Source organism: Neoarius graeffei, chromosome 10 (assembly GCF_027579695.1).
Source record: "Neoarius graeffei isolate fNeoGra1 chromosome 10, fNeoGra1.pri, whole genome shotgun sequence".
NCBI classification, from domain to species: Eukaryota; Metazoa; Chordata; class Actinopteri; order Siluriformes; family Ariidae; genus Neoarius; species Neoarius graeffei.
In genome coordinates this window covers 47,528,372-47,545,521 of record NC_083578.1, presented here as the reverse complement: position 1 = coordinate 47,545,521, position 17,150 = coordinate 47,528,372, and the positions used below count along the sequence as shown (strand labels likewise).

The following is a 17,150-nucleotide window of genomic DNA, read 5'->3' as shown; positions in this document are numbered from 1 at the left end:
ACGTTGTCTGTTATCACCCAAATGAGCATGGGTTCCCTTTTGAGTCTGGTTCCTCTTGAGCTTTTCATGTTGTCTGAGGGAGTTTTTCCTTGCCACCGTCGCCACAGGCTTGCTCATTGGGGATAGATCAGGGATAAAATTAGCTCATGTTTAAAGCCTTTAATTTTCTGTAAAACTGCTTTATGACAATGTCTATGTTTTATATATATATATATATATATATATATATATATATATATATATATATATATATATATATATATATATATATGTCATGAGGTTAAACATGAAATAATGTGCTGTTGTACTGTTTTGAGTACAATATACGCCAAATATTATTTACAAATTATTGTTTTCAGTTTTAATATCAATTTCCACATACTGTCCCAACATTTTCTGATTTGGGGCTGGAGTCAAAATACAGAAAATCTATTCATGAGTAGGTGTGTCCAAACTTTTGACTGGTATTGTAATTTGTCATCTTACCAGATAATTCTTAGCAGTTTATTAATTTATTTGGTCAAAAAGTAAAAAATCAAAGATAAAAATATCTTGAAAAATAAAATTTACAGAATCTTGAAAATAGTAGTTTGCTTTAGTTTTTGTAAGTGGTAATGAACTTGTGATAACCTTCATAGTTACAATGGAAGCAGCTGTTTATTAATTGCAACAGTCCCCACAATCTATTTAGAAATGTAATCAAATTTTAACTATATATTTTTAAATTTCAGAACTATAATACATCTTACACAAACACTGATATCACAGGAGAATTTCTACACATCTAATAATAGTTTCAATTTTTGAGAATGCTGTGAACAGAACATCAACACTGAGACACTTTTTGTTTTTTCTTTGGAACAGATTGAAGCTAAAGACGTGGGAAATATCTTCAAAATCCGCATTGGCCATGATGGATCAGGAATTGGTTCTGGATGGTACTTAGAAAAGGTGGACCTGAAGTATCTGGTCATGGCCATGGTAAGGAAAGAGAAAAAAGAAGACAAGAAGAAAAACAAAAAGAAGAAAAAGAAGGAAGAAGAAGAGAATGAGGAGGGTGAGGAAGTGATGCAGACAGTTGTGAAGACACTTACCTTTCCCTGTGATCGTTGGCTGGCTGAGGATGAGGAGGATGGAGAATTGATAGTGGAACTTCTACCTGAGGACAATGAGGAGCTAGAGGGTAAAGAAATGCATCAGAACTTTTTATCATCATCTCAAATCATGTCTTTATTTGTTCATCCATCTGTACAAACAGGCTGCTTACCTTATTATACCACCATATAAATCAGCTTTACTATATATTGCTGACTATCAAAACACAAATCATCATAAATATCACCAATATTCACAAAGGGAAATAACTGTTTGACCATATCCACTCATAGAAAATACATACGAAGTCAGTGTCTTTACGGGGAACATGTGGGGTGCAGGAACTGATGCCAACATTTATATTAATATCTATGGTGAGAATGGTGACACTGGGGCGCGTCCACTGAAGAAATCTAACAACCTTAACAAATTTGAGCGTGGTCAGGTGAGTAAGACTCTGTTATCTCTCTGAGACTGTTCTCTAACTCTAAGAAACTTAATATCGTCCCACCCCTTATTCAAAATCAATGTGCTGGTGTACTGTAGTTCTTAATGGTAGCTGATCATGTATAATTTAAGCCATACCTTCATTTTTATGTCTGACGTAACATACCACATCATGTTCTTATGAATTTTGAGGTGTTGAAATCAGTGAAAATGTTCAATTTGTTACCTAGGCAATGAACTCATTCTACTAATTTTCATTTATTTTGATGATAATGATTTTTGCAGCTATTTGCAAGTTACCTGCATCTGTATGTGTTGCAGGAAGACAAGTTCATTGTAAAAGCAGTTGAACTGGGGCCTTTGAAGAAGCTAAGGATCCATCATGACAACAGCCATGCCAACTCAGCCTGGTATCTGGACCGAGTTGAGATTATAGATACCAAAGATGAGACCACGTGAGTGTGCCTTTGATAAGAAATTTTGAAAACATAGGTTAATTCTAAGCTATTTTGCTATTTTAGGGAAAAAAATTATTTAACTGCTAACTTTGATCTATTAACCTTCATGAAAAGCATGTACTCTCTTACACATTTCGATACAAAGATGTTCAAATTGGATGATAATGCAGGTATTACTTCCCATGTAACCGTTGGTTGGCTGTTGATGAGGATGATGGCCAGACTGTCAGAGAGCTGGTGCCTGTGGATGAGGCACTCATGAAGAAGAATGAGGATGAAGAAGGGTTAGGATCCACTTTAGGGCTGGAGCAGAAAGGTAAAGAAAAGGTTCATGACACTTTGTATGATCATGTATAGCTTTAACACATATCTGGTTTCTCCAGGAATGCTGTGATTTGAAAACTGTGTACAAAAAGACACAAAGGCTCATTATTATTTTTTCACAGCCATGTCAACGACATACACACTAAGGATTAAGACCGGGGAGAAGAAATATGCTGGAACTGATGCCAATGTGTTTGTAGTTCTTTATGGAGAGTACGACGATACAGGTTAAGCATCATGCAATGGAATTAGCAACACCTCAAGCTTTCCTCAAATATAAGCTTAAAGACACTTTTTTTTAGATTTGTGTAAATATTGCAACCTTCTTGGGGGTTTGTGCTGACATCATGATCATGGATCTGCTCTTTATCATGATCATGCATCATCTGCTTTTTCTTTCTTTGATTCTTCATTAATTCTACAGGAATTATTAACCTGAAGGCCAGCAAAACCCACAAAAATAAATTTGAGCAAGGATGCATCGATGAGTTTATTGTGGAAGCTGTTAATCTTGGAGAGCTTAAAAGGATCAGAATTGGGCATGACAATGCTGGTAAGATTTTGGAGTATTTTACTATCTAAAATGTTCACTGAAGGAAGCCTGTTAGATTCAACAGAATTGTGTTGAAAGTAAATGTCAAAGGAATGTTAAACTAAGGCAGAGTTACAGTGGTGCTTGACCAAGGCTTTGTGCTTGCTGAAATCAACTGGTTCTAAAAGCTGTTAGCAAAGTCTAGCTGTCTGTATCCTACCATTCCTTTATGAATAGTGGCTGCTGGTGTTCCTAAAGACTACCTTTGTTCAGCAATGTGTATAATAGCAGTCAGGTCCAACATAATCCTGATCGTGAGGAGAAAAGCATGTTGTATGAATGAGATTTGTTAAATGTAGGTGATAATATAAGTTTGAATATCAATGCCAATGCATTAGTAAACATTCATTCATTCATTATCTCTAGCCGCTTTATCCTTCTACAGGGTCGCAGGCAAGCTGGAGCCTATCCCAGCTGACTACGGGCGAAAGGCGGGGTACACCCTGGACAAGTCGCCAGGTCATCACAGGGCTGACACATAGACACAGACAACCATTCACACTCACGGTCAATTTAGAGTCACCAGTTAACCTAACCTGCATGTCTTTGGACTGTGGGGGAAACCGGAGCACCCGGAGGAAACCCACGCGGACACGGGGAGAACATGCAAACTCCGCACAGAAAGGCCCTCACCGGCCCCGGGGCTCGAACCCAGGACCTTCTTGCTGTGAGGCGACAGCGCTAACCACTACACCACCGTGCCCCCCATTAGTAAACATGATGTTAACATATTCCATTGCCTCTCATTCAGGGGGTTCAGGCTGGTTTTTGGATTGGGTGGAGATTGATGCACCTTCTCAGGGTCTGAAACTCTGTTTCCCATGTGGCCACTGGATGGATAAGGGAGAGGATGATGGGGCCTTAGCAAGAGATTTGTACCCAGCTGAACTGCAGACTGAGGTGTACACTCCATGTAAGGAATGGTCAATTCTACAGTGTATATTCAGCTTCCTCAAGTCTTTACATCCAATATTCTTCTGGATATTTATTCTCCTGCAAAGCTCAATTAAAACATAAATGTAAATTACAGATAATAAATAAGAAACATAATTTGTTAAGCTTGGAACTTAGGACAACATGTCAGCAGGGTCTGACTATATCATGTAACAAAAGTGTTTACTCATGTATAAGGGATTTTACTTTTCTACAACATCAGATATTCTACAACATTGATCTTTTTTGTCTGTTCTATCTATAGTTGTGCCCTATGAAATTAAAACCTTTACAAGTGATATCTTTGGAGCAGGAACAGATGCAGATGTTTTCATTGTTCTCTATGGTGAAAATGGAATCTGCACTCACCAAAAGTATCTCTGCGTAAATAAGAGAGAAAGGCGCATGTACTTTGAGAGGGGAGCAGAGGACATGTTCATTGTGGAGGTGAGCACAGTACATTTAATACTTTAAATTACTGTAGCAATAATAACATAAATTATTGCTGATTTAAAACCTTAAAAATAGCTTTTATTTACCTTCCCTCAGCTGTGGTGTGCATGATAAATTTATATTTTGTTAATGTGTAGCTGGAAGATGTAGGAGACATCATTGAGAAGATTCGCATTGGACATGACAACAGAGGTATAAACCCTGGGTGGCATCTTGACCGAGTGGAAATTAGAAGGCTTTTAAGGAAAGGAAAGGTAGTACAATTTTTTTTTTTGCCATTTTCTGGACAGTAATTTCCAGAAATAGTTGCAATTTACTTTTTATCCATCTTAAGGGATCTGAAACTACTATCTTCCCATGTGAGAGATGGCTGGCAAAGTCTGAAGATGATGGTGAGACAGTGAGAGAGCTGGTACCCTCAGACATCATCATAGAGAGGCTTCTGAGAGATGGCACTCTGAAACGCACTGAGACTGAAGTGGAGGATGCATTGGAAAGTATGTTCCCCATTGAACACTTATTTCTGACTAACTAAATGTTACATACTATGTAGTACACTATATGGCCAAAAGTATATGGACACCTGGCCATCACTCTTATATGAGGGTCTTCCCCAAACTGTTGCCACAATATTAGTAACACACAGTTGTCTAGAATATCTTTTTTTTTTTTTTGCTGGAGCATCAGGAATTCCCCTAAGGGAACTAAGGAGCCCAAACTTGTTCCAGCATGACAATGCCCCTTTGCAGTGCCCTGGTCCATAATTGTTTGCCTTGGTTGGTGTGGAAGAACTTGAGTGGCCTGCACAGAGCCCTGACCTCAACCACACTGAACACATTTGGGGTGAACTGGAATGCTCAGAGTGCACCAGGTCTATAAGTCTGACATTAGTGCCTAACCACCCTAATGCTGTTATAGCTAAATGGGCACAAATCCCAACAGCATCCCTTCAAAATATACTGTGTATTCAAATATAGAGGAAAGTTTTCCCAACAGAGTGGAAGTTATAACAGCAAAGATGGACAAAGTCTACAAGCACATATGGGTGTGTTTGGTCAGATATCCACAGACTTTTGGAAATATAGTTTAAATCTGGGAAGTGATAAACTCCTATATGGTCACAAAAGATGTTCATAATTAGGTACTGAATGGAGAGCTGAATGCTGAATTAGCTTTTAGTAAAATGACTGTACCTACTATAAATAAGAAATCATTTATATGTCAGAAGGTCATTTCTGGTAAGCAGAGTTTCCTGCTTTTTTCCTCCCTTATATTCTTCAGCTCACACATATGAAGTGTCTGTAAGAACAGGTGACATGTATGGAGCAGGTACAGATGCCAATGTGTTCATGACCATCTATGGAGAACTTGGAGACACGGGAGAACACAAACTCAGCAAATCAGAGACCAACAGAAATAAGTTTAAGAGAGGAGCAGTATGTATTTTTCTTGAACATTTCAAAAGTGGTATTTCTCATTCCTTGTCCCTAGGAATTCTGCATCTGTTTTGTGGTTAACCAAAAAAAGAAAACAAGAATGCACACAGGATGGATAAACACTGAGTATTGAGTGTTTTGAGTGTTTATTGTGCCCTGTGATGACCTGGCTACTTGTCCAGGGTGTACCCTGCCTCTCGCCCATAGTCAGCTGGGATAGGCTCCAGCTTGCCTGCCACCCTGCACAGGATAAGTGGTTACAGATAACGGATGGATGGATGGAGTGTTTATTGTAACTTATCTATACTATATTCACTTTTACACATGAAGTGCTCACTGATTCTTCATTCTAGGTTGATAAGTTCAGCATTGAGGCTGTGGACCTTGGGCAAGTTTTTAAGATCAAAATACGGCATGACAATTCTATGATAGGAGCAGACTGGTTCCTTGATCAGGTGGAAATTGTGGATACAGACACAGAAGAAATCTTCATGTTCTTATGTGAAAGGTGGCTCTCAAAAAAAAAAGAAGATAAAAGGATCGAGAGAATATTTTATGTCAAGGTGAGAAAGTTTAAATTAATTCCACCATGTAGTTCTTGTATGCAGTTTTATATTTTTATGGATAATAAACTAAAGTAATTATTGTTTTTTGATACCGAATTATCTACCTGAGGTACTTGCCATTCTACCAGGGATATGAAGGAGAAAGGAATCCCCAGAATTCTAAGCCAAGCCTAGACAGCAATATGAACACAAAGAAAAAGAAGAAAAAATCAGTAGCTGTAGACGAGAGTGCTGGTAAAGTTTATTTTTCTGTAAAACTTCTTTGCGACAATGTCTATTGTTGAAAGTGCTCTACAAATAGACTTGATGAAGTTTAATTCAGTATATATTAATCTGCAGTAATTGTGCATTAAAACTTAAACTAGCTGTTAAATGAAACTATATTGTGTTTACTTGAAACATTTGCATTATGATTGTATATTATTACTCAAGAGTCTTTCCACTGTGTCATTTTCATAATTATTTGTTATTTTCTAAACTACAGTGATCCCATATCACTTTACGGTGTCGACAGGATCAGACCGTGATGCTAGTACCACCAGTCGGGTCTTTGTGATCATCATAGGTGCAAATGATCTTGAAACAGACAGACTGTGGCTTGACCTTCCTGAAGGAAGGAAATGCTTTGCTGCTGAAACTATGCAACACTTTGAATGTTATGGGTTGGATGTAGGAGAAATCAAAAGAGTTGAGGCAAGACAAATCCAAATGCAGATTGATCTTTAAATTCAGGGACATCAAATGCAGTCATATGTTGTTGTTGTTGTTGTTTTAAACAGTGCCAAGAGCTTCAGTCAGAAATTGTATTGCACATGTAATTTACATAAGTTTTACATATCTTCCTTACTACCTGTTTTTTTCCCCTATTTTCTTTTTGCAGTTAGGCCATAATGGTGTCACTCCAGAAAGCTGCTGGCTGGTGGAGGAACTGGCTGTGGCAGTGCCTACCAAAGGCATCAAGTATATATTCCAGTGTAACTGTTGGCTTGCCAAGGATAGAGGGGATGGTCTCACATCAAAAGTGTTCAATATACTTGATGCCATCACTATTAATATAATTCAAAAGGTTATTATTATTATTATTATTATTATTATTATTATTATTATTATTATTATACAGTACATTCTTGTGTCACTGTGCTTTCTTACAGTCTATACATTAGCTGGCTAGTGTTTTGTAAAGAGGCACAGATACACATTTCTAGTGGTTTAGCATTGTGTGAACACATCATGATAGTCTGTGATATAAATATAAATAAATTATTCATTCATTCATCTTCAATGAGCACTTTGTATTGGTCAGGGGGCTGGTAAATTTAGGGTCTTTCATTGGGTGCCAGGGAGAATCCTGGATGGGTCAATAAATAAATTAATAAATATAACTTTCTTTAACATTTGATCTTACTTGACTACTAAGGTATCCAAATCCTTAAACTTCTTTCTTCAGGTTGTATATGAGATTACAGTTGTTACAGGAGACACCCAGTATGCAGGGACAGATACCAACATATTTATAACTGTATTTGGGGCCAATGGGAGCACAGAGGAGATCTTGTTACCAAAGAATGATGACAGGTGACAGATATTTATTATTTGAACCCTTGTTCCCACAAATAGCCTAAGATGAGGTAATCACAATATTATAAAACTTTTAAGATGGCATTTTATTGCTATTCACTTATCCTAGGTTTGAGAGAGGTCAGGAGGACACCTTTAATTTGGAGATAGATGACATTGCTCCACTTAAAAAGTTAAGAGTTTGCATTGATGGGACAGGATGCCGGCCCGATTGGTTCCTTGACAAGGTTAGCTTAAACATCACACCATCATTAATGAGTTGAATGAGTCTTCATTGGTATTACTGGTTACAATTACACAGAAGCCAATTGTGTTTTATTGTTTGACAGTACAGTGATGAGTCACCTGCTGGATACGGTAATCTGGTTGGAGATAGTGGATGATAAACACTGTTTGGGGTTTATGTTGCCTTGTTGTCATTGTCTTCTTGTCATGTTACATGACCTAGATTATCATGCGAAACCCAATCACTGAGGAAGTGTCGGTTTTCACCTATGAGGACTGGCTATCCAAAATGAAAGGGCCAAAGACGACAAAGGTCTGTGAGCTTCCTGCAGTGATGGACGATGAGGAGATGGTGAAGAAAACCACCTATATCATTCAGGTTAAAACCAGTGACATTGCTGGTAGGTTACACGTGTATGTTTTTTTTTTGCATGTAGTTTACATTATTATTCATTGGCCTCCATCCGTCTTAAAGAGACGATGGGTTTCGGTCATGGTCGGCATTAGTCTGGCTAACGCAACTTCAAAGCTCTGCGAGCATTGGTCTGGCAAAGATATTAAGCCCAACCGTTTCCCAAAGCGCGTGGTTGACCTGCCTCCCTGAAATGCCTCAGTTTGCTACTGGTTGAAGCCAGAAAAGGCTGTGACGAAGCTTAAACCAATCACATCACTCTTACCTCTGACGTATGTGACGCGACGGAAACTGCTTGAGTAACAGGAAGAAGATAAATACCTCCAGGGCTGCTCTTTGCTCCGTTTTCAATGAGAACTTCCCGTTGAATGCTTTCAATACAGCATCTACCGCTGTGTCAAAGGTTTGCCGCTGCTCCATGTTCGTAATGTTTCTAGTGAATGAAGCGCTTCCGGCATAGATTCTGTAAACAATCTATGGCTTCCGGTCGCAGTTCTACTACGTCACTGCTTTGAACACGCCTCTACCCAGGGCTGTTGGAGATGCTCAAAGTTGATTGGCTCCCGATTTTTCGGGAGCTTGGAAGAGCTGGAGATAGCTTGCCTTGCCAGACTAAGTTCGCAACAGGCCCCCGCCAAAGACGACAAAGGTCTGTGAGCTTCCTGCAGTGATGGACGATGAGGAGATGGTGAAGAAAACCACCTATATCATTCAGGTTAAAACCAGTGACATTGCTGGTAGGTTACACGTGTATGTTTTTTTTTTTGCATGTAGTTTACATTATTGTTCATTGGCCTCCGTCCGTCTTAAAGATACGATGGGTTTCGGTCATGGTCAGCATTAGTCTGGCTAACGCAACTTCAAAGCTCTGCGAGCATTGGTCTGGCAAAGATATTAAGCCCAACCGTTTCCCAAAGCGCGTGGTTGACCCGCCTCCCTGAAATGCCTCAGTTTGCTACTGGTCGAAGCCAGAAAAGGCTGTGACAAAGCTTAAACCAGTCACATCACTCTTTCCTCTGACGTATGTGACGCGACGGAAACTGCTTGAGTAACAGGAAGAAGATAAATACCTCCAGGGCTGCTCTTTGCTCCGTTTTCAATGAGAACTTCCCGTTGAATGCTTTCAATACAGCATCTACCGCTGTGTCAAAGGCTTGCCGCTGCTCCATGTTCGTAATGTTTCTAGTGAATGAAGCGCTTCCGGCATAGATTCTGTAAACAATCTATGGCTTCCGGTCGCAGTTCTACTACGTCAATGCTTTGAACATGCCTCTACCCAGGGCCGTTGGAGATGCTCAAAGTTGATTGGCTCCCGATTTTTCGGGAACTTGGAAGAGCTGGAGATAGCTTGCCTTGCCAGACTAAGTTCGCAACAGGCCCCCGTGTTGCGTCACACTTAGGATGGGCGGGCCCAGGCTAGGTCAGCATCTTCTTTGGTGGCTGAACAAGTCAATTCTAGAGTGGCAGTCTCTGCCACATCCTGCACAACTGAATGTGGTGGTGTTGGCAGAAGGTACCTTCTGTCGCCACTGGTCTCTGAGTTGGTAGCTTCAGCTTCCTTCATCCCTGCTTTGACAATTTGTCTCCATGCTGACCAGTCAATCGCTGTTTCCTCCCATGAGTTTATGTCGATGTTAGCCGACTTAAGATCTCTCTTGCACACATCTCTGTACCTCAGGTGCGGGCAACCAGTTGGACGTGAACCGCATTCAAGCTGGCCATATAGGAGATCTTTCGGAATACGTCCTTTCCCCATATGGCGAACATGTCTAAGCCATCTCAGGTGGCATTCACTGATCATTGCAAATAAGGTCCTGGAACTGGACCTCTTGAGAACATCAGTGTTTGTTACCATGTCCTGCCATTTAATTCCTAGGATCCTGCGAAGACACTGCATGTGAAAGGCATTGAGCTTTGCCTCTTGTTTGGCATATGTCATCCATGTTTCACTGGCATAGAGGAGAGTACTTAGCACACAGGCCTGGTACACCTTTAGCTTGGTGTTTATTGTCAGGTTTTTGTTTCCCCAAACTCTTTTGTTGAGTTTGCTCATAACGGAGGCTGCTTTGCCAATTATTGTGTTTATTTCAGCATCCAGAGACAAGTTGTTTGTGACAGTGGATCCCAGGTATGTGAATCGATCAGTCACAGCAAGCAAAGAGCCATTGATCGATATTACCGAAGGGCTTGGAGCATCTTGGGCCATCACCTCAGTCTTCTTTATGCTGATTGTTAAGGCAAACTCTTTACAGGCATTTGAGAACCTGTCCATCAAGCGTTGGAGTCCATCAGGAGTATGACTCGCAAGGGCTGCATCATCGGCAAATAGTAGCTCCCTAAGGAGCACGCGTGTTACCTTTGTTTTGGCGCGTAAGCGGGCCATCATGGCGGGTGTGGATGTAGACCCCATCGTCGGAGGACTGGAAGGCATACATCAAGAGCAGTGAGAAAAAGATCCCGAACAGTGTTGGGGCAAGTACACAGCCCTGTTTAACTCCACTGAGAATCGGGATGTATATAATCTATACATTATTGTATAAATGTAACAATTGATCTTTTCTGACGAATAATATAGTGGCATTTAAATCAACATTTTATGTGACTACACTCCTCTCTCCAGGTTTTCCATATAACTACAGTAATTACAGAAGTTGTGCATTTTGTCACCTTTTATAATGGCTATGCAATAATGAAGTGAGATGAACCTACAATTTAAACATATTATAATAAGAATTATAAATACAATTTCTTATTAGATATTAACGGGCAGCACGGTGGTGTAGTGGTTAGCGCTGTCGCCTCACAGCAAGAAGGTCCGGGTTCGAGCCCCGTGGCCGGCGAGGGCCTTTCTGTGCGGAGTTTGCATGTTCTCCCCGTGTCCGCGTGGGTTTCCTCCGGGTGCTCCGGTTTCCCCCACAGTCCAAAGACATGCAGGTTAGGTTAACTGGTGACTCTAAATTGACCGTAGGTGTGAATGTGAGTGTGAATGGTTGTCTGTGTCTATGTGTCAGCCCTGTGATGACCTGGCGACTTGTCCAGGGTGTACCCCGCCTTTCGCCCGTAGTCAGCTGGGATAGGCTCCAGCTCGCCTGCGACCCTGTAGAACAGGATAAAGCAGCTAGAGATAATGAGATGAGAATGAGATGAGATATTAACATGCATTTAATATATGCAAATATAAATGTGAACTCACTTGTCACATATCAATATAAAGTAAAAATACACAAAGGTTTATATTATACACATATTGTTTTCCAGGTGCAGGCACAGATGCTAATGTGTCCATGATTGTGTTTGGAGAGAATGGGGACACAGGCACTCTAGCACTGAAAGAAAGCAGCAATAGGAACAAATTTGAGCGCAGTCAGGTGGATGTGTTCTGCTTTTCAGACATCCTCAGCCTGGGAGAGCTTTGCAAGGTCCGAGTATGGCATGACAATAAGGGTAAGAAAAACCAAACATTTCCCCACAGGCTAAGTCACTTCAGACTGACTCCAACCTCTAACATAAAACCATTCCAGTATCTATAACCTTGGGTTAATGTCAAAAATTCTTGTTTGTTTTTCTCTTCTTACCTTAAGGTCTTGCTCCTGGTTGGCACTTAGAAAACATTGATATAAATGATGAGTTCATGAGCCAAACCTTTCGATTCCCTTGTGACCGCTGGCTGGCCAAAAGTGAAGATGATGGCCAGATTATTCGGGAACTGGCCTGTGCCAACAATGATATCTTGGACCTCAGTGACAAGACCAGTATGACACAGTTTAGTTTCATATATTGATGTAATTTTGTATTCATCTGCTAAGTGTAAGCAATTGTGTTTAATAGAAAGCCTAAATATATTCTCATTTTTATGTTCATTCTAGAATATGAGATTGATGTTACTACAGCCAATTATGAAGGTGCAGGGACAAAGGAGAATGTGTGCATAGTGCTTGAGGGGAAAAGAGCACGTTCAAAGGAATTTATGATGGAAAATTCTTCAAAAAAAAAGAGATTTGTGTGGTATGAACTTGCACAGCTAGCATAACCTATAATTCCAATGGGGTCCATGGAAGTTCTTCTATAATTTAAGGGGTACTTTTAATATTTTAAGGGATATTTTAAAGCTTTGATAACCAATAACCTAGAGAAATAACACATTGTGCCACTAACTGACTGACTGACTATCTATCTATCTGTCTACTCATGCTCTATTCCATTTTCTGTTCTCTATCTTCATGCTTTCATATGGTACATAGTTTAGCATGATAGAAAATATTTATAAATAATGTAATTTTTTCTTGATAATTTAGGGGCGCAACTGACTCATTTGAGTTTTCCTCCAAACTTTTGGGAGATATTGTTAGCATCTCTTTGGGCCATATAACAAAAGATAAAAAAGTAAAGAACGAGGCTTACTGGCATGTTGAGGAGGTGGTGGTGACAGAAAAAGAGCTAGGAAACAAGTGAGCTTACTTTTAATAAGTGCATTTTATAAAATTTATACATCATTTACTTGTACAGGAATTACATTTTTATTTCTTTTGTGTCCATCCCTCACATCTCTCCAGGTATTTTTTCCACTGTGATGCCCAGATCCCTCTCATTACGAAGAAAGGCGAGTTTGTGACATTTGAGTGCATTAAGTGCGTTGAGAGTTTCGCCAGCAAAGTGCGCAGCTTGGTTCCAGTCAAATATGAGATTATTGTCATCACAGGTGATGTGAAGGGAGCAGGGACTGATGCCAATGTCTTCATTACCATTTATGGTGTGAATGGAGACTCAGGGAAGCGTCCAGTGAAGCAGAAGTTTAGGAATGCGTTTGAGAGGGGCCATACTGACCGCTTTATTTTGGAGATGCTGGACTTGGGTGATCTTGTGAGAGTAAAAATGGAACATGACAACACTGGCCAAGCACCAGGCTGGTACCTGGAATGTGTAGAGATTACAAACACTGCCAACTGGGTGACCACAATCTTTGTTTGCGGAAAGTGGATGGATAAGACAAAAGCAGATGGAAAAATTGAAAGAGTTTTGTTCCCCAGATACTGACACTCATGCATTTTTATGAATGGCCTTTCCATTTTATTTACATTTTTGATTAGTTTATTAATTTTTAGAAATTTTTTTAAACTGTTTAGTATATTTTTGAATAGCAATTTGAGCCAATATTTTATCTAAATGAAATTATGAATTTGACATAAAAGAGCCATTTGAAAGCATTTTTTTAAATTTTATTTGAAAAACACATACAAAAAGGTCATATACAAGACAAGAAATTAAAAAAGAAGAGTTTGGGTTAAGCTATGCAACTTTTTGCATCATTAGTAATAAATACAGTACAAAATCCACCAAAAGTGAATCAATTTTTTTTTCCTTTTTTAACGTAATATACACTTAATCTAGTTATCATACATGATGATCGAGCTATTGCTTAAATATTGTCAATACATTTTTTTCTACTCAACTATAAAATATTAATGTCAGAAAACATTGCGCAGTAACAGCAACAGCAGTGTCTTATACAAAGATAGCCACTTCCCTTTCACTGGCAGGTTATTCAATTTTTTTTAACATCAGCAGCAGAAAAAACATCAGAAAGATTTATGGTAAAATATTTTAACATATCTATCCATTCTCATACGTATATTAAAACCTGAGAAAGACATGCATTATAGAGCTTGTGCTTTAGGGATCTACTGTTTATTCTGTTTGCAAAACATAATACCATTGCTGTATGTCCAAAATCTAGTGTGGTGGCGCAAGGAAAAAGACCTTAAGGCTGGTGGAACAAATCATATGACAAGGCATGTTTTACATTATTCGTCAAGCATATCAGGTGTCTGCAAATAAATAGGGAATTCCAATGTATTTGTCAATTCAACCAAGAAAATAATTTTCTGTTGGGGTGTGTCAAAATCCTATTTGTCACAACCACTGATCAAGAAAGAGGGAGTTCTGCCCTTTTTGGCTGAATCTATTCTCAATTAATGTACCATGCCATGTTGTTTCAAAGTTGCACCTTTCAAAATATCAGTGCCTGGTCTAGCTGAGAGTTAAATATATTTTATAGGAGGTTTTTCTGACATTTGCAATTTTTCCATCTAAAAGTATCACAAAAATTAATGATGGCCATTTTACATTTAGTGATGGCTATATCTTAAGACAGACATTTAGCTTCAGACCCTGTTATTAAGTATAAAAAAAGATTAAGAAGTAGGGGGAAAAATATGCAAACAGAAGGCTAAAAAAGACCAGTTTCTATGTAATAGAAATCCAGCTAATGCAAAGCATTTTGGACAAGTGGTTATTCACAGTACATCTCACTCCGCACTAAGCTGTGTTGTAATACTTAAAAAACAAAATGTTCGATACTAACCAAGTTAGAAGAATTAAAATAAAAAGAGTATGATGCACATTTTCCAAATGCCAGTGAGAGGGTAGCCAAGCTGAGAGTGCAAAATAGGAGATACATGCAAAACATTTCCAGTCTATAGCAGTTTGTCTACTAGATCACAGCTAAAGAATTCTTTGAAATCGCATTAATGGAATGTAACCAAATCCACAGCACCACACACCGACACATTTCAGCAGACTCTTTTGAATTTTTTTCTTTTGTTTTCTCTTTTTCTCCTTTAAATAACAAATGCATGCAAAGCACTCCCATTAAAGTATGCACGATGAGGTATTTATACACATTATGCCTATGTAAATAAATAAAATGATTAAATTGCTAAACTAAATAAAAACTCAAATATGCACCCATAGTAGCTAAAGTTAGTAATAAATTATGATTGTTAAATACTTAAGGCATTTTTACTGCACAAAATCCTGTGTAAACTATTGAATGCTGCACACAGGAAATGAGAAAAGACTGCTCTGTACCTTCTGAAGGAAAATTTTCATTGAAGTCACAGAAGGAAGCTCAACAGACATTAACACTGCTCACACACAGAAATGCCAGCAAGGGTTAGCTACACCAAATTCTCACTGAGACAATCATGATAATCATAAAGCCAATTTAAGATGTAAAGAAAACTGAAAATTCTCCAGTTCTTTGTTTCTCATGTACAATTTACTACAATGTTTTAAATTGACTCTAATCTTGGGAAAGGCAAACAAAAACAAGCAAGTTGTATTAATCAATGCATTACTGCATTGCAATGCATTTTTGTCAAATTAGTTTCAGAAATGCTACTAAGCCATGAAGTCACATATTTAAGCAAGGGTTAAAATAATTTAAGTAATACAAGTGGAGCTAATGACTAATGTCAGGCCACGCTACTATTTTTTTGGATGGAGTATAGTCAGGAGCAACTGCAGTGTACACGTTCAAAGAGACAGGTCACTGAGTGCAAATGCATAAGCAGGGACAAGAGAAACATTCACAATCACATCAAAGTCAGGCAACCTCATAATATAGTGCATTTACAAAAATAACAGTTAGCTACATTAAGACAACAATAAATATTATTCCAGCATTGCAGCTACTTATTTAAAATGGTGAGAAGCTGAATCAGCTCCACATCTAGGTTGGCATAATCATCAATATTAGGGAAAAAACAACATGGAAAGAATGAAATTAACTTAAAATGAAGTTTAGAAAAGTTATGTTTGGTATCTATAAAACAATGGCTTTTCTCCCTTTTCATCTCCCTCAGAAATGGCAGCAACAGTTTTCATGCACAATATGACTGCTTTCTTGGTTAGCTTCATACTCTGCATATGCTGTACTTTCAAGTGATACCACACACTTACATTGCTAATGGAAACACTGAGAAGTAGGCTGTTGTTATTAGAATGTGTGCTTGTCCAACAGGCAATAAGGTATACATCCCACTCCTGGTTTCTTCAGTGACATGTTGAGAACACAGTGTCTTCAGAAATAGTAAGATATCTGTCATGCACCAACTGCCCATCTTTCCATTATATTCCTGATAACAAGCCTCAGCCTCACAGAACATGCATTTTGAGGATACTTTTCTAAGCATGGAGATTTCACAAGCACAAATACATACTGTCACAGCTTAAATCAAGCCTGGTCTTGCTGTCACCATGGTTACAGAAAGTATACATCACTTCTGATAATTACAGTTGATAATTGTTAGTGTCATTTCATACCATTGCATTACTTGACTTGAGAATAAAGTTTTCCTTACACATTACTTATTAGGATTTTGTTTTAAATCCATTTAACTTTTTAATCTACTCATTACATTTTGTACTAATTTATTACCCCCATTCACATAATGTTCCCACATAGTACTCAGTTTGAATATTTTAGTTGATAAACTGCACTACAGAAGAATGCAGAACATTGTAATACATGACTGACTACTACTAACATTTGGAAATTTGAAAACTTCATAAAGGTTTGTTATAATGCTTTATGAAAAATTGTGACAGAGGAAAGGTTTTAGGTTATCTGCAGTTGGGATCATCCAATGGATGCACTTACTGTCCTAAACACACTGAATGACCATGCAAGGGACTTTGATAGGAACCATCTTAATGACAGACTGGGCAAAAAGTCACACTGAAACCTGCCCTGGACACTCGTACAGATCTGAACGTTCTTCTCCATGAATCCTCAGACTCCTTTACATTTTGCTCATTTTGCTATTCACCTTTAATCCTACATGGATTAAA

The 17,150-nt window shown here is 38.6% G+C and overlaps 2 protein-coding genes across 2 annotated transcripts in view; one reads left to right on the top strand and one right to left on the bottom strand.

The window, feature by feature from the left end:
* Nucleotides 1-13,553, top strand: part of loxhd1b (lipoxygenase homology PLAT domains 1b) — a 31,206-nt gene extending 17,653 nt beyond the window's left edge. Inside the window, exons 20-42 of the mRNA XM_060932715.1 lie at nt 865-1,183; nt 1,389-1,540; nt 1,864-1,997; nt 2,171-2,316; nt 2,447-2,551; nt 2,749-2,877; nt 3,668-3,829; nt 4,115-4,296; nt 4,440-4,556; nt 4,637-4,799; nt 5,584-5,738; nt 6,092-6,301; nt 6,433-6,538; nt 6,789-6,997; nt 7,185-7,370; nt 7,752-7,879; nt 7,992-8,109; nt 8,331-8,508; nt 11,778-11,963; nt 12,101-12,271; nt 12,386-12,524; nt 12,815-12,967; nt 13,073-13,553. Of these exons, the coding sequence (XP_060788698.1) occupies nt 865-1,183; nt 1,389-1,540; nt 1,864-1,997; nt 2,171-2,316; nt 2,447-2,551; nt 2,749-2,877; nt 3,668-3,829; nt 4,115-4,296; nt 4,440-4,556; nt 4,637-4,799; nt 5,584-5,738; nt 6,092-6,301; nt 6,433-6,538; nt 6,789-6,997; nt 7,185-7,370; nt 7,752-7,879; nt 7,992-8,109; nt 8,331-8,508; nt 11,778-11,963; nt 12,101-12,271; nt 12,386-12,524; nt 12,815-12,967; nt 13,073-13,553 (4,029 nt within the window). The remainder of the gene's footprint in view (nt 1-864; nt 1,184-1,388; nt 1,541-1,863; nt 1,998-2,170; nt 2,317-2,446; nt 2,552-2,748; nt 2,878-3,667; nt 3,830-4,114; nt 4,297-4,439; nt 4,557-4,636; nt 4,800-5,583; nt 5,739-6,091; nt 6,302-6,432; nt 6,539-6,788; nt 6,998-7,184; nt 7,371-7,751; nt 7,880-7,991; nt 8,110-8,330; nt 8,509-11,777; nt 11,964-12,100; nt 12,272-12,385; nt 12,525-12,814; nt 12,968-13,072) is intronic.
* Nucleotides 13,554-13,803: 250 nt separating this feature from the next.
* ark2cb (arkadia (RNF111) C-terminal like ring finger ubiquitin ligase 2Cb) overlaps nt 13,804-17,150 on the bottom strand; it is a 61,537-nt gene continuing 58,190 nt past the window's right edge. Inside the window, exon 8 of the mRNA XM_060931819.1 lies at nt 13,804-17,150. This exon is cut by the window's right edge and continues 248 nt beyond it. The gene's annotated coding sequence lies outside the window, so the exon portion shown is untranslated.